At 38.6% G+C, this 23,442-nt stretch overlaps 1 protein-coding gene across 4 annotated transcripts in view; it reads left to right on the forward strand.

Moving 5' to 3' along the window:
* Nucleotides 1-23,442, forward strand: part of CDK14 (cyclin dependent kinase 14) — a 328,969-nt gene that overhangs the window by 60,687 nt on the left and 244,840 nt on the right. For 2 of the 4 annotated variants that reach the window (XM_066991698.1, XM_066991699.1), the window contains one exon: nucleotides 19,973-20,218. In XM_066991698.1, the coding sequence (XP_066847799.1) occupies nucleotides 19,973-20,218 (246 nt within the window). Of the gene's footprint in view, nucleotides 1-3,052; nucleotides 3,199-3,311; nucleotides 3,459-19,972; nucleotides 20,219-23,442 lie in introns of those variants that run through there. The other 2 variants (XM_013187015.3, XM_013187012.3) reach the window with 2 other exon arrangements.

Raw genomic sequence — 23,442 nt, forward strand, 5'->3', positions numbered from 1 at the left:
ATGTTGAAAAGCCCCAAAGATGCCCCCATATACATGAAAGACTGTTCTCAAGTGCCACATTCAAATATTTTGGAATCTGCCTTAGGATGAAAATGGCATGACTTAGAGTACAGGTAATATGAAGCTTGTACTTGTTGTTGGTTTCCATGCAGAAAACCATAGGTATTTGACCTTTTGATTTGTATTGACTTTTTTTGTTGTTGTTGTTCAATTACTCTTCTAGCTCCTTGGAAAACAAACCAGCCTCATGGTACAAGGGGCTCTGTGTGATCCAGATGGTGAAACTTACGAATTCCAATTGTAATTCTAGACTGCCTCTGACTACCAGCCAGGTTTTCCAATCCAGTTTGTGGTACCATGAGCAGAAACAGCATATATTTGTGCTGCAGGCATGTTGTGTTCAACCACAGTCAACAAGTGGGGTTGGGAGTAGAGATAGTGATAGGGATAGGGCTAACACATGGAGACAAGGGGGATAAAGAGAGTAGGGAGTTATGCAAAAATGCGAGGAGGCCTCCATGGATGAACAGAGTTCTTAAAACTCAGACGTAAAAGGGAGTATACAGAAGGTGGAAGCTGGGACTGGTAACCTGGGAGGAATACAGAGACATTGTCCATGCATGCAGATAAGCAGTTTGGAAAGCCAAAGCCCAACTGGAATTGAATCTGGTGAGGGATATCAAAGGCAAGAAAAAGGGCTTTTCTAAGTACATAACTGGGCCAAGGAAGACTAGGGAAAATGTTGGCCTGTTGCTGAATTACAGGGGCCCTGCTGACACAGGGCATACAAAAGACTGAGGTACTAAATGCATTAGTTGCCTCAGTCTTTACTAGCAAGACCAGCCTTCAGGAATCCCTGGACCCAGAGACCGGGGAGAAGTCGGTGGAAAAGGATCATGTTAAAGAAGCAGTCTGGACATACATAAGTCCATGGAAGCCAATGGGATGCACTTGTGAGTGCTGAGAGAGTTTACTGATGTCCTTTCAGGGCCTCTCTCAATGTTTGCTGAATGACCATGTTGACTGCAAGAGGTGCCTGAGGACTGAATTAACTGTAAATATTATCCTTATATTCAAAAATGGCAAGAAGGATTCAGGGAGCCACAGGCTGGTCAACCACACCTCTATCCCTGTTAAGGTGATAGAGGTGATAGATAATCCAGAAAACCATTTCCAGGCATGAGAAGGGCAAGAAAGAAATCAAGAGTAGTCAGCATGGATTCTGAAGGGAAAGGAATCCAAGGGGATGTCATACTTGACCAACCTCATAATTTTATGGTGAAATGGCTGGCTAGGTAGACCAGGAAAGAGTGGTGGATATTGTCTACTTAGGTACGGCTTTCAACTTTTTCTCCTTTGATATCTTCATAGAGAAGCTGTTGAATTTTAAGCTGGATGGGCAGAGAGTGAGTTGGACTCAGACCAATTTGATGTTGGTAGTATAAGAACAAGAAATATAGATGTTTTGAAAATGTTCTCATCATTTCAACTCTCATGTTTACTTCAGACCTCCACACTTGGGACACCTGAGAAGAGAAGTTTTGCCAAGAGTGGAACTCTTCTTTTTTCAGGTGAAGCCTCTATCTGCTTAAAAGCCAACCTAAGAAACTGAGTAATCTTCTGGAATATGCCCCTGTGACTGAGACTAGGAAATAGATGAGTGGAACAAACAAGTTCTGCTTCATTTTGGGAGCATCTTACAGAATTTGTTCATGCCATTCACGTTTTGTTGTCACTGAAGCCTAGTGATGCTAGACTCAGCTGTGAGCCTTGAGATGAGAAGTATTTAAACATGTCTTTGTGACTGCAGTGGGACTCGAGCAAATGTGTAGAGTTCAAGCATGTTTTGCTTTCTTCAAAGTGGGACTCTGCAGAAGAGCGTATTTCTGATGTTTGTGTGAGGTGGGTCGGTGGAGCAGCCTGGTCATGAGCCAGGGTTGTGTTTTCCCTACTGGATTAATTGCACCTCTTTGTAATGTAAAAATGCTGCCATTCTGTGCTCTACTTTGTCTTTTTTTTTTTTTTTTTTTTTTGGGGGGGTGTGTGACACAGAAGATATTTCTATGTGATCAGGATGTGTTTTTCCCCATCTTAAGGTTTCACATGAATATATTAGTCCCCTTTCCTAGTGTAGTCTCTCCAGTGCCCCCCGAGTCCCAGGAGGTTTCTGGGGAGGCAGGAGCCATCTGAAGCACAGGCCAGCAGGGGTTGCTGTAGGAGTAGGAGATAGAGAAGAAGTGCTGCCTCCCCTTTGGAGAAGCCCTCTTTGTGGGTATGCTTCTGCTGCCCTCTTTTCCCTTGTACCACGCCCAAGCTTGATTGGGCTCGGCAGTGGCTTCCCAGTACAGAGTAGGTGTCGTTGCTTACTCACAGCTCTGTATATATTGTATGTTCATAAACATTATGTTTCCTCATTACAATGCTAGAATTAACTTCCTAGTTCATGTTTTGGCTCAATAAATTTTAAATGCTTTTTTGTATTTTTTTTTTCCGTAAAAGTGGACAATGGCATTCATAGTGCTTATTTCCAGATGCCCTTAGATTATTATTTTAATGTCATTTGTCACTCAAGAACTTGCTGGCTTCCTTCAGGACTGGGACATAATCGAATTGGGAATGATTAGTTGCATCCTTTTGATTGAATGTTGAGTTTTTTTCCTTAATTCCTCTGAAATCACCATTAGCTATTTTGGCTGCAGTTCTGCATTCCGTTGAGGCAATACTACATTGTAAATCAATATCTTTTCAAAAAGACTGCTGTAAATTGCCTAGATAGCATATGCATGGTTACTTTGGCTGCAATGCTGCTGCAGAGCTTGGATAGTCTGCCTTTCTGGGAACTCCACAGGCAAGTCCATCATATATTTAAAAAAAAAAAAAAAGTGGTTTTAGAAAGAGCATGGTATTGCTGCTGAAATTTAGACAGAGGAATATAGTACCCTTGGTGCTCATCTGTACCTTTTATATTTTATTCCACTGGGATTATGATGTCTTTAGGGATTTCTTTGTTTTCTGCTTTAGATTTCCCCCTTTCTTAGCTGTAGTACAGCCGTACCGTTTCAGCTTGCTAGTGCAGAAAGATGTTGTGAATTCATTCAGTTGCTGAATGAGCCCGGCCTGACTGCAAACACTAACATTGCCAGAGACATGTCAAAGAGTTGCCGGTGAATCTAACCTGATCGAGGCAACAGTAAAACGGTAAGATGGGGCTTGCTTAAATGTCTAGGATTAATCGAGTGCTGGGGTTTCCCGTTTAAACCTGCAGCCTAGTTATCACATGCTTCCAACTTGAGCAGGATTCATTCTGTGCATGTCAGGGTGGGTTTTCTTTGGAATGCTTAAAATCCAGGCAGAGGAAGGCGGTGGGAAGCTGGGGATGCCACATGAGACCTCTCAGCAACCACCCTGGTGAGACTCCCCGGCAGTGTTGCCTGCGGTTTGTAAATATCAGGGAAAAGGTAGGAGAAGGCTTAAAAGCAATGCTTTTCTTGCTATGGCTTTGTATTTCTCTCTCGGCAGCCTTATTTATTATTGTATTAAGAGGATAGTATGAGCAATTTTTTCCAATATATGCTTGGCTGAATGCCCTCTGGGACGAGTGAGTGAAGGACGTGATCAGCCACTTTCTCATCTCCGCTAACAAGTCTGTACATCTTGCTAGATTTGAATAGATGCCTTTATCAGAAACAGATTTGCTTGATATAGGAAGATAAAATTAAAATGATCCCTTATAAATGCAGACTATATCATGTTTGTCAGAGTATCCTTTTGCCTTACGAACCTCTGCAATTATTTTATTTCTATCACATGCTGTCTTTATTTAATAAAACAAAAAGCGAGGTAGTGGTTTTAAGTAGTCATTCTTGAATGCTTATGTAGGAGTGTGTTGGTAGCATTTTGGATCTTAGTGTAATATTTGAACCTGCATGAGAGCTTAGGGAAGCAGCATGTTTAGGAAAAGAGAGGAGGGAAAAAGCAGTTATGATTGGTACAAGATAGAAAGATCAAAACGTGATCATTATATGGAATAATTTGAAATATTTTTGATGACTTAACTGACAGCTACTGTGTTTCAGTTGTTAGTGAAGCCGTAGATTAATCTCAATAGAAATCCAGTGGAATTGAACAACAAAAAAATATATTTCACCATATGTTCTAGCACATAAAGCAAACCAACTGTGGTAGTAATGGTAGAGTGATGAAATATGTTTTTTGCTGTTAATGATTAAGGGTAAAAGCTGAGGAGTTTTATTTCTAGGGGAGCATGTTTATGCTTTATGCAGCATGTGAATTATAATCCAAGAAGAAATCAGTTGTATATCAACATGGGATCAAATAACTAGTTTGACAGCAGTTCCTGCTTGTTTTTTTCTGTACTTGCCAATTAAGGTGTTTTTTTTTTTTTTTTTTTTTTTTTTTTTTTTTGACACTGAATACTATTAAAGGAGAAAGATTCAGTCCTATCAATTATTTTCTGAAGTTATTATTTTACTGGAGCTCCTTAGTAAAACCAATTCTTCTCTCATGTGTGACACTATATGTACTGCAGTGTAAGTGATGTGAAGTGGGCTGTTTCACACTGTATACAAACTTAATTTGCATAGTTTTGTCTCAAAAAGTAGAGGTGCTTCTTTTGTTTGAGAATAACCTTAAATACTTCTATTACAATAGCTGCAAGTGCTTTTTATGGAAGTTTTCCTTTGCTTATACCATCAGACCTTTTGCAAACCTTTAGTGCATTTGTCATTGTTTGATACATAGAAGTAATCCAGCTACTTGAGTTTGCTTTTACTTTGTATAATGAGTGAAACTCCAGAAGCTCTTATAAATGTAAGATTTTTTAAAGCAAATTTTAAATTAGTGTATTTCTTAGTGATGTATTTTCATCCACTGTTGCGTTCCCCCAAACTTTCTTTCTCAAACAGTTTTTTCTTCCCAAATGCTAAAACCACCAGCTCTATTCATTGTGTTACTACTGTCTCTGGGATTCTCCTATTTTAGCTTTCTGAGCTTAAGAAATCAGTAATGCTTTGGAAATTTTTTGATGCTAAGATTCATTAAACACAAATGTCAAGTAAATTAGGGGAAAAATAACATATAATATGGAAAATGTGACCAGAAGTTAAGAATGCAGATGGGAAAATTAAGAAATACATAGTTTAATCAGCAAGTAGAGGTGAACACTCCATAAAGATTATGACCTTCACTATGTGGATCAGTTTTGTAGCAAGGCTGATGTTTGTCACAGCAGGAGATTAGAAGTTACCTTTACCTGAGGAATGAATATTTGTCATATTCTCCTCCGTGTCTCTGATTCCTGATAGGAAGAATTTCAAAAAGTTGTAAACGAGCAAACTAATGATCATCGAGGCTATTGTCTTTGCAAAGGAGGTTAAGCAGTCTTTGGAAGTCCTTCCTACAGCAAGACTGGTTGCCTCATCTCTTTTTTATCCATTTTGTTGTGTAAATCTTAAACAAAAAAACCCACAGTTTTTAATATTTTTTCCCTAAACGAGTAAGCTTGGAGGAGCTATTTAAAAAGTAGTCCTATGCGCTACTTCCCACATGGACAGGCACACTCTCTCTGGCAGGCCGTTCCTGTTTCCCTGAGACCCTACAAACAAGAAAATTGATAGTACTATTAAAAGAGTTTGTGATTACACTGCAGTACAGATATCCATAGTCAATCACAACTCGTGGTTGGCACTGTGACCATGAGTCACGAAGCTCCAGTGGAATCCAGCTGTCGTAGGTAAAGGATCATTTTGTTCTTTGAGAAGAGTCCTAGAACTGTGCCAGCTACCACTGAGCGGTTTGCCTTATGCAGTTTTCGGAGTGCTGTCCTGGCTTGACCTGCATGGTGAGCAAGAATTTGCTGGGAAGAGAGCTTGTGACAATGCTCAGCCTGGGTCAGGTGAGGGTCTTGGACAATAAAATTCAGTGACTTCTTTATAAATGTGAGAGCTAGGGTGCTCCTTAAAGCACACAGGAGCTGCAAAGTGATCCTGTTTCGCAGATAGCTTTGTTGTGGTTATTTCCCACTGAAGTCCCGGCAATGCAAAAATATTTAGCTGTCAGGCCATGCTAATGCAAGGTTTGTAAATTTGGTTTGATAATAATAGTGTTAAAATTTCCTAAATGTTTCAGGTAGTGGTACCTTGATAATTATACCTTTCTAAGCATGTTGAAATGAAGGAAAGTGTCCTAGCAAATGTAAGTTGAAACGATGGAGAGGCTGTGTGATAACAGTACCCCAAAGCCTATTTCAGAACTAAATAAAATTTTATATTTTATTTATATACTCCTATACTATTTAAATACAATTATATAAATACCGCTGTTCTTGAATCAGGAATCACAGATTAAATATAACATTTTTAATGCTTGAGTTTCCTTAGGTAGGTCCAGACTGGCTTTCAGCCTCTCCCATAGGTTTTTCATTTGATACCTTGGCAGGAAGGTGCACGAATGGAAAGTTGGTTAGTTAACGAATATTCTTATGGGCTTTTTTTGGTTATTATTATTTTTTATTAACATTAGAGTCAGGAAAACTACTCCTAGCAGCAGCTCCATCTGTAATGAAGTGCTTTTTCCATGTACGTTGACTTCTGTGTTTTGGTGTAGTTCAGTAAATACCTTTCTGTGACTACTTATTGCTTTTGAGATAAGTTTATTATCTGTTTTCAAAAGTAATGATTGTTCTAAGTGTGGCTTGTTTTTCACTGATACTTCCACTCCATGTCCTATTATAAGCCTATGTAGAATTCAGGATTTAGCAATTTATCAAGAGCAAGTAGTCAGATAGCAATATAGCTAGTGTTGAGTGTTGCATTCAGAGGGTGATATTGTGTTATCAGATTTTTGAATCAATAGCATAAGCAGAGCATTTTGCCTTTGTAAAAGTAACTTCTGGACTTTTTCTTCTGTTGTTGGTGAATTAACGTATCGTGATCATGCTCTTTTGTTTATCATATTTTTAGGCAATTGAGCTGTCTCTGAAGTTCCTATATCAGTTCTGGACTGGCCCGCTTAGGATGCAGCAGGAGGCAGTTTTGTCAGTTAATTGTCTTATTCCATGACAGTGCACTAGTCAGAAATGGTGTGAAAATTGTTAGGTGAGGTTTTTTGATTTGTTTTGCAAAAATGTTGAGAATTTATTATTGGAATTTTTATAAGTCACTGCTGCAATAGAACTTACTGTCTTGTCATAGTGACTAGGAGATCCATTGCAGCTTCTGATTGAAAATAAATTTATGACAAATTTCAGCTAGACTTTTACATAAATGTAAAGTAAGCTAAGTTAGTAACAAACATCATATCAGCAAGATTTTGACCCAGTTTATATCATTCTGTTCTGGAACTTGTATCAGATTCATGTAAGTTGTATTTCAGTTTTGCTGTGTAGGATGCTTGTAATTTAATATTATGTTGTATATGACTTACCTGAAGAGGAAAATACCAAAAGTGCAAAGTGAGCAGTGGGGAAATAAAGACTCTAGGAAAAAGCATAATGCCTGTTTGTGTATTGTGAAAGCTCAGCTTCATTTATTCATTGCTGATGCCTTCCAGTCTACAGGTTTAGTATGTTTGAATATGTCCTCTTTAAGTCTACTAAATCTTTGTAGAAGTGCAAAGAAAAAGTATTTAAAACTGTAGAGACTACAAGTAAAATGTTTTGCCTGGGCTTTGCATAAATAGTGTTTTTATGTAAAAACAAATATTTTCCATTGATTAAATATCAGTTACAGGTATGTTGTTTTAATGTCATAAAAAAGAGTTGTCTTGGAAAATCCTAGAGCTTGGTGATGGGGGTGGTTGGTTTTGCCACTGCCATGGGAAGTGGTGGAGCCACCACCCCATAGCTTTCGAGTTGGCATGGAATTACCTGTATTTGTCAAAGTGGTCCAGATACTGAAGAGGATATAATTACAAAATGTGATTTTCCTGATGATAGACAGGCAGCCATGCAGGAAAAGTCATGCATAACATCTGCAGTCAGTTTTGTTGATGTATTTTCTTGAGAAATTTAGTGTACTGTATGGATGGAGGACTTCTTACTGGTGTTCCGAGTCGAATGCTAGATGTGATTTTTAAACAATTTGCTGCTTGGATTTTGTTGTTTGTTGCAAGTTATTTGAGATGAACTCACAGCTTTGGAGGCACAAATTGCCACTGACTGTAGCAGGCTCAATTGTTTTGTACTGTTACAGCTTTTTCTCTAGAATTGATTTGAGCACAGCCATAAGTCTACTGCAACACACATTCTCTCTTGAACTCATCAAAGAAGCAGCAGTGATTTTCACTTTTCTGTTGAATTACCTAGTTTTTTGAAATTGAGCATTATCTCTGAGCTGTTCAGAGAATTCTTGCAAAATTACAGTTGTCCTTATAATGAGCTCTTCTCACTATCATTTCAAAACCTTTCCATTTAAGCTTTATACATCTCTGCAAGAAAAGATGTATTGGAGTGTTCTTCATATTCTGAATAATTTTGGATGCTACAATTTTCATTACAGCCCCTGACAAAATTCTGAATTATGGGACGTAGGATATTTACAAGGCTTCTGCCATTTTATCCAACATTACACATTATGTACTGAGAGGCAAGTTTCATTATGCTTGCTTACACCTTTTTGCTTTGTAAGCTATTGTGCTACTGCAAGTCTGACAAATCTGCAATGGCTGCTGGAAAATTCCTTTAAGACTTTTCATTCAAGTTTGTTAGAGTTCTGTAACCAGGATTTCTATCTGGGGGGAAAAAAAAGTAACAAAAACAAACAAACAAAAGTCAGGTGTGTGAGAAATCCAAACACAGATGAGGACTCTCTTCATTTGTTTGTGAAGCTGGACTTGTCATCCTCATCTGAACTCTCAAACTTTCACAGAAGAAAACATTGGCAGAAAGATCATGGATGGCTGTTTCAAAGATTTTTGGGAGACTGAATTGGAATACAGGGTATTCAAATCTCTGATGGTACTTGGACAATAGAATAATAAGTTTTAGCTTTTTTTCTCTATATCTATTTATACTGATGTGGCAGAGGATACCTTGTCAAATTCAGTGGCTCAGAAGATAATATGTAAGGCACCAGATCTAGCATCACTGGGAGAGCTTTTCTTTCCTAGTGACATTGTTCTGCCTTGGAAGCTGCATTTCTTAAGCTGTAAGGTTGTTGACCTCAGGGATGAAGCATCTAAGAGCAGGAGAAATTTCTTTCTTGGTACCAGAATGAAACTTTGAAATGCATTAGAAGTGTAAAATAAAGAATTCTTGTTACCTAGTTTTTCCTCTAGCTTTTGGTAAAGATAGTAAAAAGGAACTTTAGAAGATAAGGAAGGAAAGGCAAGAAGAAAAAATGAAGAGAAGAAGAAAGCGAATAAAGTAACTAAATACACACAAACACACACACACGTGTATATTAACATGAGAATTAATCTGATTGAAAGAAAAAGGAACCAAACTAACTTACTCTTCTAATCTTGAGTTATTTTTTGCAAGGCATTTTTAAATGGTTTGATGGTGTGTCAGATGGTATATTGATTTGTAATGGACTGTAGAGCATGCTGCTTTAGTGCATGAAGGCAAATGGTCGTAAAAAACTTTCCATGTGAACTGCATATATTTTGCAAAGATGGTTGTATAACCTGTCCCCTTCCTCTTTTCTTTTTATAAGAAAAGTGCTCTTTAGCCTATATATGAAAGTTGGTCCTGGGTTCTTGAGACAATCTTTGACTGATTTTTCAGTCTGAAGTGAACTCTCTGGTTCATTGTAATTATATATATATATATATTTATCTCATCATATCTCATTGCTTTCATCTGACTTCAGGCTCACCAGATAAAAGAGTTTAGTTGAATTTTTAATATAGCCGTTGGCCTGTAGTCTTACACTATCAGTTGCATGACCAGATTTGACCACTGACAGTATTTCTGTTGCAGTCCCTGCTTGTAAGAGAATAAATATTGTTTTTATTTTCCAGTAGAAGTACTTGGTGATGCCTGTAAATGAATCAAGTGGCTTGCAAACATAGGCAAAGGAGCCTAAAAGAGCTAAGCAAAACCTGCTTTCAAGTTATGGAGTTGTTCACCATTTGTTTTTCTCACATTTCAGTATGGCAGTGGGAAGACTTTCTGCATTTATGGATACACCCTTGATTACTTCATGACTGGGGGGAGTGTTGGAGGACAAAATAAAAATATAAACCTGTAAACTCAGACTTAATATAATGTTCATACAAAGCTACTAATAATGTGCTTAAGAAAAGAAAACTGCATGAACTTGCATTGGCACATGGAGCCATCTGTTGGAGCAGGAGGTTGATACGGGAAAGGGATTGAAAATATATTTTTTTTAATCTTTATTTTTAAATGCTGTTCATATGGTTACAGAGGAGGAAAGACAACAGCTACAAATGGGTAACTAAGTAAAAGAATATAGAAACCACCTGTCACGATTTCATGGGAGACACTTTCTCTCCTGTTCTGCTGGTTACGAGGAGCTGTTGGCTTGTGGCACTTGCTGGAAGCCATCTGCTGCGCTGATACCTCCTGCTCCGGTCTGCTCCACTGCCCTCCTGCTTGGCTTGCTGGAGGAGCAACCCTTCTGCTTCTGGGTACAGTAAGTCTTGAACTGGGTTAATGGAAGCAGCAGCCCTGTGCTAATTCGATGATGTGATACTTAATTTGTAGCAAACCTGAGCATCGGGCAAGTGAAAGGAAGAATTTATTTAGCAGAGTCCTCAATGCTAACACAGTTGTATTTTTAGGGCATAAGTACAGAGAGAGAGCAACGCTCCCCGTTAGATCAGCTCCATTGAGTTTGTCTCTTTTCATGTACGTTACCGGCTGTCAGGGCTTCTGGGTGACCTTCAGCTGAGACCCTGTCCTTAGGTGACTCCTCGCTACTGTTGTTGCAGAACAGGATTTTGTTGTGAGGACATAACGGAGGCTTTTATACACCTAAGGTCAAGTCTGGGCTCTATTCAAAATCAACCCTTTTTCCCTGTGAGGAGAGGAACATCAATTTTAATGGACTGAAAACCCACTTTTTCTGAAGCTAACCTTTGCTATGAACAGAACAAAAAATAATAATTTTAGAAACGCTCTGCTCCACCTTGCCTTGTCCAATTATTGCACAATCATGTGCAATAATTCTTCACTCATAGGATTATGCTTCATTTGGTAATCAGGCTAATTTTTAGGTATTAATTTAGCAGATTAAATAAGTGTTATAGTGCAGGTTTGGCTGGGGAGTTGTTTAAGCACTGACCATAATAACTTAGAGTGGAATAATTTATTTTTCCTTGAATCAGGTGTTAAAACTTCTTTTCAGATTTGTATGATTTTGGGATTCCTATTTCAGGTCTGATCAGTTGGCCTTTATATGAGAGTGACTTGTTTCGCACTTGGCAATGCAGCGCAGACATTTAATCTGCTCATTGAGTTCAGCCTTTCAGACAAACAGGGAGAATTAATGCCAGAGCTTCCAGTTCAAAAATGCTTCCATCTGGCACTCTAGTGACCTTTTTATATTTGTGTTCTTCCATATGACAAAGACAGTTGGTTTAACATCAGCTTTGACTTCAGAAAGAAAAAGGCCATTTTTGGAGTAAGCCTCCGAGATGGGCTGTCTCACAGATTTATGAGCAAGTTTGTGCGAGGTACAGCAAGGATCCCATGATGTCACTGGATACCACTTTCAGTCTCCAAGCTCTGTTTTCAGTAGTTGCTAGTTCACAGCTAACATAGCTGGCACTATCTGTATCCACATAAAGTTAAACAAATAATACCTGCGAGCTGTAGTTCTGGGACATTCATTGTAGAGCCTGTTACACCCAGAAGTTACCACACAAAAATTGCAGGCCATCAGGACAGGAAAATGTCTTACTTTATCATAATTTTTTTCCTCACATCTTCCTTCCTTGTCAGACTGTTACTCTGTTTCTTGTCCTTTGTTTTTCCCCCTTTTTTTTTCTGTCTTACCCAACTTCTCTCACTGCTTTTGTAGCTGTGCCCATCAGATGTTCGAACCAAAAACCTGGTGCATCTAATTACAAGGAAAGGTGAATGTGGAAGGGCATCTCTTAAATGTGTGGGCCTGACTATGCTGGTTGTTCCAGTGTGTCACAGGTGATGTCTTTTAGCATTACATGCTCTACTTCCCCTTTCGTAATTTTTGTTCCCTTATCTCATCACTTGTTCTTCCTTGATCTTTTTCCTTAGCACAGCCCGTGCCTTCCCACCAGTTAAACTCTCTTCTCGATCTGCTCTTGTCTGGTTTTCGACTTGTGGGTGCTGCAGCTCCTTGCTGGGGCAGCTGCCGGCCTTCTCAGGGCAGATGGAGGGAGCGGCCTCCCCTCAGGGGAGCAGCTGAGGGCAGGCCCGTGGTTGTGACATGACAGGTCCCTCCCGATGTTTTGTTCTCCAAAGAGAATGATCCTCAAGATTGTCAGTTCCCTTTTTTATTTTGAACAAAGCTGCTTATAATACTCCAGAACATTCCCAAATGATGTTTTGTAAGTAGCAAATGTCAAATTCCAGTGCTGCCAGAATCGGCAAATGACTTGTGTAGTTCTCAATTGCCATGGTACCAAGGCACGACAGAAAACAACATGCTTATAGAAGATAATGAAAACTCATACCCAGATAGGATTTTTCAGTGAAAATTAATGCTGGCCGTATGCTCTCAGCAATTCAGCTGTTGGGTTAGTAGTCACTTAACTATTTATGATTCTTTTCTTTATACATCTGTCAGCTAAATGCAAGTGCTAAGTCTTATTCTCAGCAATAAAGAGATTGTTGTGCCACCTTCCAGAGGGCTTTGGCTCTACAAATTATAATCGATATCTTCATAACATTTCACTTAAAAAGCCCAAGTTCTTTGCAAAATTAATTAGTGCTCCTGGTTTCTCCTTGTGACAGGGGCAAGATCGTTATTACAAACAGAGAAATGGAACTGCAGAGAGGTTAAGTGACTTCCTTGCCTCAAGTCATTCAGTATTTTTTTTTTCGTATCATGGGTGCTAGATCTTGGATTTCTCTATATAGGGTCCTTTCGTATTACTTCTATTGAAAACAATGCAAATAGGGGAATTCAGGTGTTCTGTTTGGATTTTTTAGCAAGAATTTTGGGTGTTTGCTCTGGTATTTACCCAGTTGACCACTTCTTCCCAGGATGCTCACAATGACAATGTCTAATAGAGAAGAGTAGCACTAAAACATGGATGGCATTTTTTTGACATTTTATGTAAGTATGTAGGTACTGGATGACCAAAGTGAAAACGTGTAGGGTGCTACATGTAGGAATCCAAAGTCAGGTATAATGCATCTTTCTAAAAGACTCCATGAGGTTTAGAATAGTATGTCTTTACACTTTACAAGCATATATATTTTTTTCCTTTTGTGTGGTAGGATGTTTGGTCTGTCATGCCAAAGCTAAAGAAAAGATTGTTCTTTGTTACTGAGGATGTCTTTATTTGTATGAATAAATTCCAGTGATATGGGACAGCCAGTCTTTTACTAAGCACCCTAACAGGTAATTAATTCAGGGGACATTCATGAATGTTTTAAAATTCATGAACCATAAGCACTATAAATTACTTACATGTTTTAACTGATTACTCTCACTCTTTAAATGCTATATAACTTGAAACAGTAACTGAATTAATCCAGAAACCTTGAATTCTAAAAATACTGTTTGCTTGGGAGCTCTGAATCTTGTCAACAGTGATGAACTGAAAAAAGCTTACATTGAAATTGTATCGGGGCAACTAAATTTGATAGTTTTATTTATTTATTTTAACATTTAACCCAAATGAAGATTAAGGAATATTGCGTGAAATGATGTAAGGTGAATCAAAAGATACCTTTAGAAATGGTTCCATGAGTGGTTACACTGCCTTTATTTAATGGGGCATATTATGGAGTCTTGGATGGAGCAAAAATACACTACTGATTTCTGTCTCTTCAGCAGTAATTTTTATGGGAAAAAAAATGGGCTGCTTGCAGACATTATGTCTTGAGATATGATAAATACCGTGATGTTGAGGTGGGAGATGTAGGAAACTGCAGCCCAGTGATCCTTACTGATGTAATGATGATTAAGTGTGTTTATCCTACAGCAGCCTTGGGATCTCAAACTGACTGTGAGACTGAGTAGGATGAGAGGGGAAGAAAAGGCTGTCCGAGCTGTTTTGTTGTCTGTTGTACACCATCTCCTGATTCTGATAAGCAGCTAAGAAAGTTGCAAAGTATGATCTGTTTTATGCTTTTTTTGTGGTTATAAAATTAGGAATTGTAAAGTGTATGATGTTTTAATGTTCTGGGTGTGTGGTAATGTTTTTTCTTACTTTAAATAAATAAAAACACACACAGAGAAGCATTAAAATAACCTCTAGTACCAGAGTGCACTACCTTTTGTGGGGCTGCTTTTTATTTTGGTTTACGTTGCCAGAACCTATAATAGCTCAAGTAATATTAGAATTGCTATGACTGTTTTGATTTGCGACTTAAATAGTCCTTTATTTGTTTATTTATTTATTTTTCAAAAGTAGAGAAGAGCACTTCAGGCAACTACAAGGTGGGTCTTTGTCCTGTAGGTTTTAAGTGGCAAAAAGACTTCTGTCTCATCATCTCTCATTTTGTCTTAGCTTTTTAGTTAAGACTGACTGAATAATTGGGGACAAATTTAACTAGTGGGTATAGATCAGCTATCAGGGTGTGCAGAGTGAATGAGACATCAGTGATGGTTCTGGTTACTACGTGGGGTATTGGCATAGTGTTTGGCAGCAGGGAGAGAAAAAACGAAGGGAAGTAAAACTGTATTTAACATTAATGAGCCTTATGTAAGATGTAATGGGCAGGATGTTCATGGAGTGGTGCTTCTGTCTGACAACACCTAGGCTGACAGGCATCTTTTTTTCCAAGACTGGGGTCAGGGACTCTTTGCTATTAATACTACTACCTCACTTGGTAGGAACAAACATACATGGCTATTTTCAGATTTCCCATGAAGACACTGAGTCCCTGGACAATTTCTAAGTGCTGCTTTGGAAATGCTTTTCCCATACAGTAACTTCAAAATAACAATAACAATAAAAACAGTTTCTGTATAACTGCTCTGTTCTCTGCGGAGAAGAGCAAGACTCCTTCCAAAGGGAGGTTCAGAGCTGGAGTCTAGTAGGTTGTCTAGGACTTTGGTCTTGGAAATGAAGCAGAGACTTGATGTCCTACATGTAGAGATTGTTTGTGTGAATACCATACAAACCATTCCTTTTTTTTTTTTTTTTTTTTTTTTACCTTTTATCCTCATAGGCAAGTGTCACTTCCATTGAAATTGTCTGTCCCTTGTCCTTGCCCCTCTGTAGCTGTTTTTGCTTTCTTCTGTTTCAGCATGCTTCCTCAAAGAAACCTTGATGGGATTCTTGCCAAGCTGGAGCTCCAGTGGTGGGAAGTAGGCACAGCTTCCCTTCTGTTTCGTGCCTGGGCAGCCGAAGGTTCCCAAAGCGAGAGGCAGTGAATCAGCCAGTGACTTTCCCAAGCCTTTGCAATTTGGTGCAAGGTTAGGAAGGAAAATCACACCTGCTCAAACAGCCCTGGCAAGGCAGAATGTTTTGCTCTATTGCCTGTTGCATTTGCAATAATCTATAGTTATTAAATGTATTAAGTCAATTGGCTTTTTCTTTATCCTGTTTTCTATGAAGAGAGAAGGCATAAACTGAGAACAGATTTCCCTGTTCCCCAAAGTTAGGGAATCTTCTGCCAGAAATACCTCTTCTGAAAGAGACATCTGTGACTACGCTACACCTTTTCTAAACGCCAAGGAGTTTCTGAAGTAGTCTATACATCTGAAAGTTACGCTTTGTATATTATTTGTGGTGGGAAAAGTATCAAATCATGGTAGAAGCTCCAGAAGGGCAGAAAAAGTTGCTCAGTGTTGACATACCTGAATGTTTATTTGTACAATGTTTTAAGTTTAAAAAAACACACAAACAAAAACACAGTAATTAAAATGCTTAATAGCTCATGATGTTTGCTACATTTTCATTAAATGGATATCATATTTATACTCTCCTCTTTCTCTTGATGACATTTTATAAAGCATAATTATCATCTCGTGTATGACAAACCAAGATACCACCTGTATTCTCTGTGGGTGCATTTGGGGTAAATATTTGTAATAGTTAAGGTCCCATTGATCACATCTTGTAACACTGCTTTTAGATTATTGTGACATTTACAACATCCCAGTTGAGTGTGTGTGCTGCACTGTGTTAAGTACAGCGTTACATAGATTTATAGAGTAAGGGCAAGAAGGGGGTAATGAATCATACGGATTGACTTCCTATATGTCATGAGCTGTTACACTTGTTTAACTTTGTTTTTCATTCCAGTAACTGTAGCTAAGCAGATATTCAACAAAATCATCCGGTCTTGAGGCAGCAGTGGATGATTTTGTCATCTTTATTGGAATGCAATGGGGGGAGTTCTGCACGTAGGTTTACTGAACGGGTAGTCCCCATTCTGAAGAGCCTGTGGCTTAAGCAGATAACACATGAAATGAGGTATAAAGACATGCTCTGCCTTACAGATGGCAAAATGAAGTTATAGAAAAATTCTGATTGACCCTGAAGAGCACACAGGAGCTTCTGAAAGAGGCTTTTGTGACAAATACTGTGTTTTAATTGAAACATAGTCCTTTATCTTTCATGCAAAAAGCAAGCTGGAAATGAGACATTAGACGTGTGACTACCAGCAAGGAGCTACCAGATGGGACAGATTGACTTTTGTAAGAGCTTCTGAGAAGAATTTTTATCTACCTTCGAGTAGCTGAGATTTATAAAAACCACTTTTGCAGTGCTGGTATAAGCAAAAATGATAGTTAAAAGGCAAAATCAGTGTAGTAGAAAAATTCAACCTGTGCTGTTCTTCAAAGTGATCTGGTCACCTCAGTGAAATCTAAAACCATTTCTGTGCACAGGAAGGTTTCCAAAACATTTGCACTGTTAAGTCACTGTAAAATAAGTCATTGTGAAATAAGTTTGACAATTAGCTGGAGCTCAGGATGGCACGTCTGCATGCCCTTTACCTGATGGCAAAAGCAGGGTTATCGTGGTAGTTTAGTTCTTGCCGATGGAGGGAAAACTGAAGTCACTAACGTGTTTGCTGCAACCTTACGGTGTGTAATGCTGAAGCTATCGCCCATGCTCAGTACTGGTGTTTTAGACTCTCTCAGATTTTATAGAGCGGAATTTTAAGGTTAAGTTTGACTTAGTTTGTGACGATGTAAAACAAGCACCTAGATACTATTTCTTCTAAGAAAAACTCTCAGGCAAGGTAGATGGGTTGGAAATGTATATCCTTAAAGAACAGCAGAAGCTTGGCCCTGTTAGTTTCTCAGTGCTCAGCGGTCACTTGGTGAGATGTTTAATTAATGCCAGCAGACTATTGCGGTCCTTGAGAGAGAAGTGATGAATGAAGCAGCGCTGGCATGAGAAGTGCCCCAGTGACAGAGCAGGGAGCAGTCTCTGGTTTTGCACTTCTCTACCATCTTCTGTCTTCTTCACTGGTGATGCTGCTATGCCGTGCACCCTCTGGGGTGCCTGACTTCTGCCCGGGGGGTTGGCTGCTGCACATCTTGCTTCCAGCCATTTGCAAGTTTGAGGGTGGCTGTTAGAAGATGATGGCGGGGAATTTTATCCCACTCCTGACTCAATCAAGTGACCTGAAGGTGAAAGTGTTTCCCTGCAATATCTAATTCCAAACTATTAACTGCTTCCAGTGTAGAGAGGATCAATAGTAACAGATGTGTAGCTTTTATTTATTTTTTTTTTCATTTTTTCTTTTAATGCAAGGCCTACTTAGCCCACATTAGTGTACGACATGGAGACTTTCCAGTGGACAAAGAAATGAGACACAGCAGTCGTGGCATTGTTAACCATAGCATGCTTGTAGCTATGGATTCCAAACACTTTAACCAGTCACAGGTGGCATTTTGTAATTTGGAAGGAAGACAAGTACAGCTTTTCACCTTTTCTCCCTATCCCCTGTCCCTGTTTTCTAGATCATAGGATTTCAGAGGCTAAGAGATACGTACTAATTTATTTGCATCCACGTTGATTAAGCAAAATGAAAGTGTTGCTATTTTAACTGGAATTTCAGTTTATGTTATGTCAAAACATCTTTGTTGGTAGCAACCATCACAAGAACACGAATCTGGAGAGGACAGTGGGAAGTATGTGGGTGCATGCCTGTGCATAGTAGGTTTTTTAGAAAAAAAAAAAAAGCCAATTAATTTTACAAGAAGGCTAATTAAAAATTCTTTGTGCAGCAGCTCTTTATCTTTTCTCTCTGAAGTAATAGACCAAAATTACATAATTGCTTTAATTTTGGCCTTAGAGAGTACTACCATTTGAAAAGAAGGGGGGCTGTTCCTCTTCTCTGTTAAAAGTTGGTTGCGTTTTAGTCCTGGAGAAACCACGTTAATGAGAAGAAACATGAACCCTTGTAAAGCTGGCTTGTAATGCTAGTAATGGCCTTAATTGGAGCTGAACTGGTGCATGGTAGTTTGGCCAGATGGCACCGTGTGAGAAGTGCGCTTTAAATTTTTAACGTATGAAAAAAAATCTTTGATCTGCTGCTACAGCTGATCATCAAACCCACGAAATGTTAAAAACTCAAGGTATAGCCACATGGTACTTCTGTAAACAATTGGAATAAGGTGGATTTCAAGGCACAGAATTCCTCAGTGAAAGAGGCAAAGAATAATTTTTTGGAGAAGTCTGTGTTGGAGACATTTGGGTTATGGAGGAAGAGTCCTGTTTATATCTTAATTTATTTTTTTTCTTCATGTTACCCAGTTTATGGCAGCAGCTTTTCCACAATGCTCAGATTGTGGGTGCTTAAATGGAACATTATGCTTGTTTAAGTGTATGTATGAGAACAGTAGAGTTGATAGCAAATTATCACTTTCTACCCTTAAAGACTTGCAGATATCTTGGAAAAAACACATTGGAGATTCTTTTGATTTGCCTTAAGTTTCAAGGAGCATCTAGGGTCTGTCTGCAACACCTCTCATAGCTTTTCCCTATAGCCTGAGAGCTAAAAGCGTTTCTGTTCTTCCTTACATAAAAGTGGAATCTCTAGTGCAATATGCAGAAGCTGAAACCTCAAACACCCCCAACTACACCCCAAAACTTGTGTGATTTTAAGAAACTTCTTATAAATCGCAGTGTGAAAAATACATAATATACATAAAACTATGTAACTGGAGTATCTGAGCTCGCTGTGCTGCTCACTGAGTTCTTTTGCGTGAGCAGTAACCTATCTGGGTAGCTCGGGAAGCAAGTTGCAGACTTCAGGGCTTGGCGGCATCGGACTTCACCGTAAGGGAGAATTGAACTTCTGAGCTTTAGTGTGCTGTTAAGCTGTGGTCTCACATTTCAGTGCCTGGGAATTGATTTACTGATTTCATTTTCTGAGACGTATGGTGATAATAATAATAATAACACTGTATAAGCATTATTTAAAAATAAAGTAATATACTGATATTGGCTCTCTGGCAGGCCAGCACCAAAGTGCACACCCAAACTACCATCATTTATTTAAGTTTAGGCTCATCCAATTTTAAACAAATGGAAATCAATACTGCTCGCAAATATCAGTGGCTAGATTGGAGGAAAACGCAAAATGGCATTGTTGCTAGGATCAAACTGTATGAGAAAACACACAAATGAATTTGACGTATGTTCCTGTTCCGTTTTTTTTTTCTTCTTTTTAGTACAGAGTAAAAGCCTACAGTTTTTATTTTTATGACTGTTAGTGTGTGTCCCCTATGTAAAATGCTTGTGTGATTTTAATATTTGAATAGAAAGTAAAAGTCTTTGTATTCCAGTGCCTTTTTTGATGGCTGATATGTGGATCGTTAAGACTTCAAGCCTGTTAAAATCAATAAATGCTGTTTTTTCCTTTCAGATATGTGTCACAAAGATGTCTACAAGGAACTGCCAGGGAATGGATTCAGTGATCAAACCTCTGGATACAATTCCTGAGGACAAGAAAGTCAGGGTCCAGAGGACACAAAGTAGTTTTGATCCATTTGAGAAACCAACCAACCAAGTGAAGAGGGTTCATTCGGAGAATAATGCTTGCATTAACTTCAAAACTTCATCTGCAGGGAAAGAATCACCTAAAGTCAGACGGCATTCCAGCCCTAGCTCTGTAAGTTCAAAAGCTGATGTCTGCATGACAAAATGGTGGATTTAATAACACTGAATAAATGGTTTCTTGCTTAAGAGGAAAATGATTGCTTAGAAACAAAACAAGAAGCTTGCGGCTGCCATTAAAAATGTTTCCCATGTATAGTTGTACTGCTTCATTTAAAGTATAATATATAAAAAGAAAATGAAACTTTAAAGATAATATGTTTCTAGATTCCTCTCAGATACCAGCTAATATATTTTAAGGGATTTCTAAGCATTTTCCTCTTCTGATCCTGCTATGGCTTTACAGCTGCTACAATGTTTATGTTGGAAATTTTGTGGAAGATTGCTTATTTGTGAGGAAGAATTCTTTCCCATGAAGTTTAGGAAACTGCTTGAATTGGTTTTTTGGTTTTTTTTTTTTTGAGTTTTAGATTTATGTTTCAGAGAAACTCGAGAAACAAATCAGATTTGACAGATTTTGTTTCCATTTTAAAACTCTCTTTTAAAATCAAGTAGTAAAACTAGCATTTATTTCCCTGTCAGAAACTGTCTGTGTGAGAGAGAAAACAGCTAAGAAGGTGTTGGTGATACATAATCATTGTTGTTTCATCCTCAAGTACTTTGAATGAAACCAGATAAATAAAATGTCATGTCTTTCATGAATAATGCCCAGACAGATTTCCCCCAAAAGACCTTCAAAATTATTGAAAAACTATTTCTGTTATGCTTTGGCAAGAAAAAATCCATAATAATGTGACCTTTGAGGTGAAGACTACAGATCTAAGCAGAATGTGTGCAATGCTTCAAATCTTAGTTGGCATGAAATAATTTTAAAGGTTGATTGCCCTTTTTTCTCTCTTTTCTTTATTTTTTTGTTGTTGTTTTTGTTATTGTTTTGTTTTGCTCTATCTTCTGGGCACAACCTGTCCTCTGTAGAGAAGTTTGACTGAATTCTGTCAGACTTCTAAGGAGAAGCGACAGAGATTCATTTTCTGCAGATGAGCTTTGTTTAACCCATGTGAATTTAATGGATAAGATGTCATGCCTCTAGGGGACTGTCCTTTGGAGAAAAGGTTACATTTTAAAACGTAACCATCTGTAGCAAAAAGAAATTTGCTTTTCCATCATTGTATAGTGTTATATAGCTGCTGCCAAAGATGTCTCCTGCATGTTTCAGATCAATCCATAACAAGGAGTTTTTTTCATAAAACTACTGTAGTCATTACGGAAGGATGGAGCTTTTTTTTTTTTTTCTCAGCTTCTTTTGGGGGTAGTTGGGTGGTGTAGGCACTACAAGCACTGTATATTCAGCATTGGTCAGACTCCAGCTATTTATTTCTTACCAACACCTTTTAAATTAGAACTTTTTGGAAGATGAGGAACTCATACATTTACAGTTTGCTCCTTGTTTACTTGTGAGTGATGCCTCATTATTATTTGGCAGCACAACTGTCAATTTAAGTGATTTTTTTTTTCCTCTGAAAGTTCCTGAAGTTTTTTTGCAGTGTTAGCTTGCTCTAAATCTTTGCTGTTTTTGTCTTGTTCCATATAGAAATCGTTACTAGTTTCTGTTAATGCTTTACATACTTTCCTAATAAAAGTGAAGGTTTTTCTTTGCTTTGCTTCCAGAATTTGGAAGCAGATTTATTTTGAAAGTGTGTTATTGACATCTTGTTCTTTTCCAGAGGGCTGGTACTCTATTGTGCCCAGGCAGCGTCCTGCAATCCCAGTATTTTCTCCTGTTAATGATGTTAATGCTTCCCCTCCTACTGTGCTGCTGGTTAGGTCCCTAGCTAAACACACGCTCTCACCAATCTTCTCATGGGCTGAGTCACACAGACTTGCTGGGGATGCCTCATGTTGGAAAGTAGATGCATAGGCATTTCCTGAAATACAATTCTGATTTCTTAACTTCCCGTTAATTCTCCCTGGTTTTTATAGCTCTGTTCAGTGAACTCCCTTCTTCTGCTTCTAGGCATTGTTAGTCATTTTTTAACTCTTCCTCACAAAGAGTGCTCGGAAGAGCACCTGGCAAGTAATAATTTGTGGAATAATGAGGGTATTCATGTCAATGATAAGGAAGAATAGAACTTCACAGCAAAAGGCAGTGCTGCTGCTCCCCTGATTGCAGGTCACACCTGGTCCTGACTGGCAGACCCGAAATTCAAACGTCCAGGGCAGAGATGTGATCAAGCCGTTCCCTTCCCCCGAGCCTGACTACATCGCCTCAAGCACAAGATGTTCTGATGCACATTTCATTGAGCATACGTCTGTGTGGTTAGTTGCAGGAATTTGTTGTTCTCTGGTTTTGAGTTACAGTTGAATCGACTAAGGGTTTTTGGTTTAGTTTTTTTTTTCTAGTCCCAATGCTGTGTAGCAGATGCCCTTGCCACTTCCTCGTCTGATTATTACTTCTTTTTCTTTCGTGTCAGAGAGCTGCTTCACATTCTCCCTTATAATTCAATAAGTTGCTTCCCTGGAAATTCTTCTGCCGCGCAGATGATGCCATTCTGAACTGCATTTCAGTTTCTGTAAATATGCTTGAGCATGTTATGCCCTATGGGTTGTACTGGCTACAGTCGTGTAGTTGTGTTGCAGTTTTGGCTCTGCTTTGTATAAACTTTTTTTAAAGATACTCCGACAGACGTATACTACCTTCAATTTTCACTTTCTATGCTTGATTACTAGAGGCTTTGTATTAGAAACAGGTTTCTTTTTAGTTTCTTCCATTTCATCATTTTAAGTCCTCTGTAGCCATCAGGTGAACTGATGTCTTGCAAAAGGTACATGGCTGAGGCTTGCAGGCTCTGTATCAACCTGTATATCTGTCACGCACTTTCTACTCAGATGAAAGTCCCTAATTTGTCTCAAAAATAACGTTTTTCAAGAAAGACCTTATTTATAATGCCCCAGGGTGCCATGCTCTTTTTTGTTTAGTTTCAGAAGCTTTATCAGCTCCCTGGCAGTTATCAGCATCAGTGTTTGGTGAAGATCACCAAATAGTACTCAGCAGGTGGCATGTGATCCATTTTATGTTTTCTGTACCTTCTGAATGCTCTGTACCTTGTGATGGGAAGGATGAAACACAGAAGTTTATGAAAGCTGGAACTCAGTGTTCCTGCCCACAGATTGTCACTTGGAAAATAAATCATTTGCTCTTGAACACGAAGAAATTGTCTACAGTTACTGTCACACCTCTTTGCAACCCTGTAGAAACTCTGTTGTTAATTAGTGCAGTAG

The sequence above is a fragment of the Anser cygnoides genome, chromosome 2, assembly GCF_040182565.1.
Source record: "Anser cygnoides isolate HZ-2024a breed goose chromosome 2, Taihu_goose_T2T_genome, whole genome shotgun sequence".
Classification (NCBI taxonomy): domain Eukaryota; kingdom Metazoa; phylum Chordata; class Aves; order Anseriformes; family Anatidae; genus Anser; species Anser cygnoides.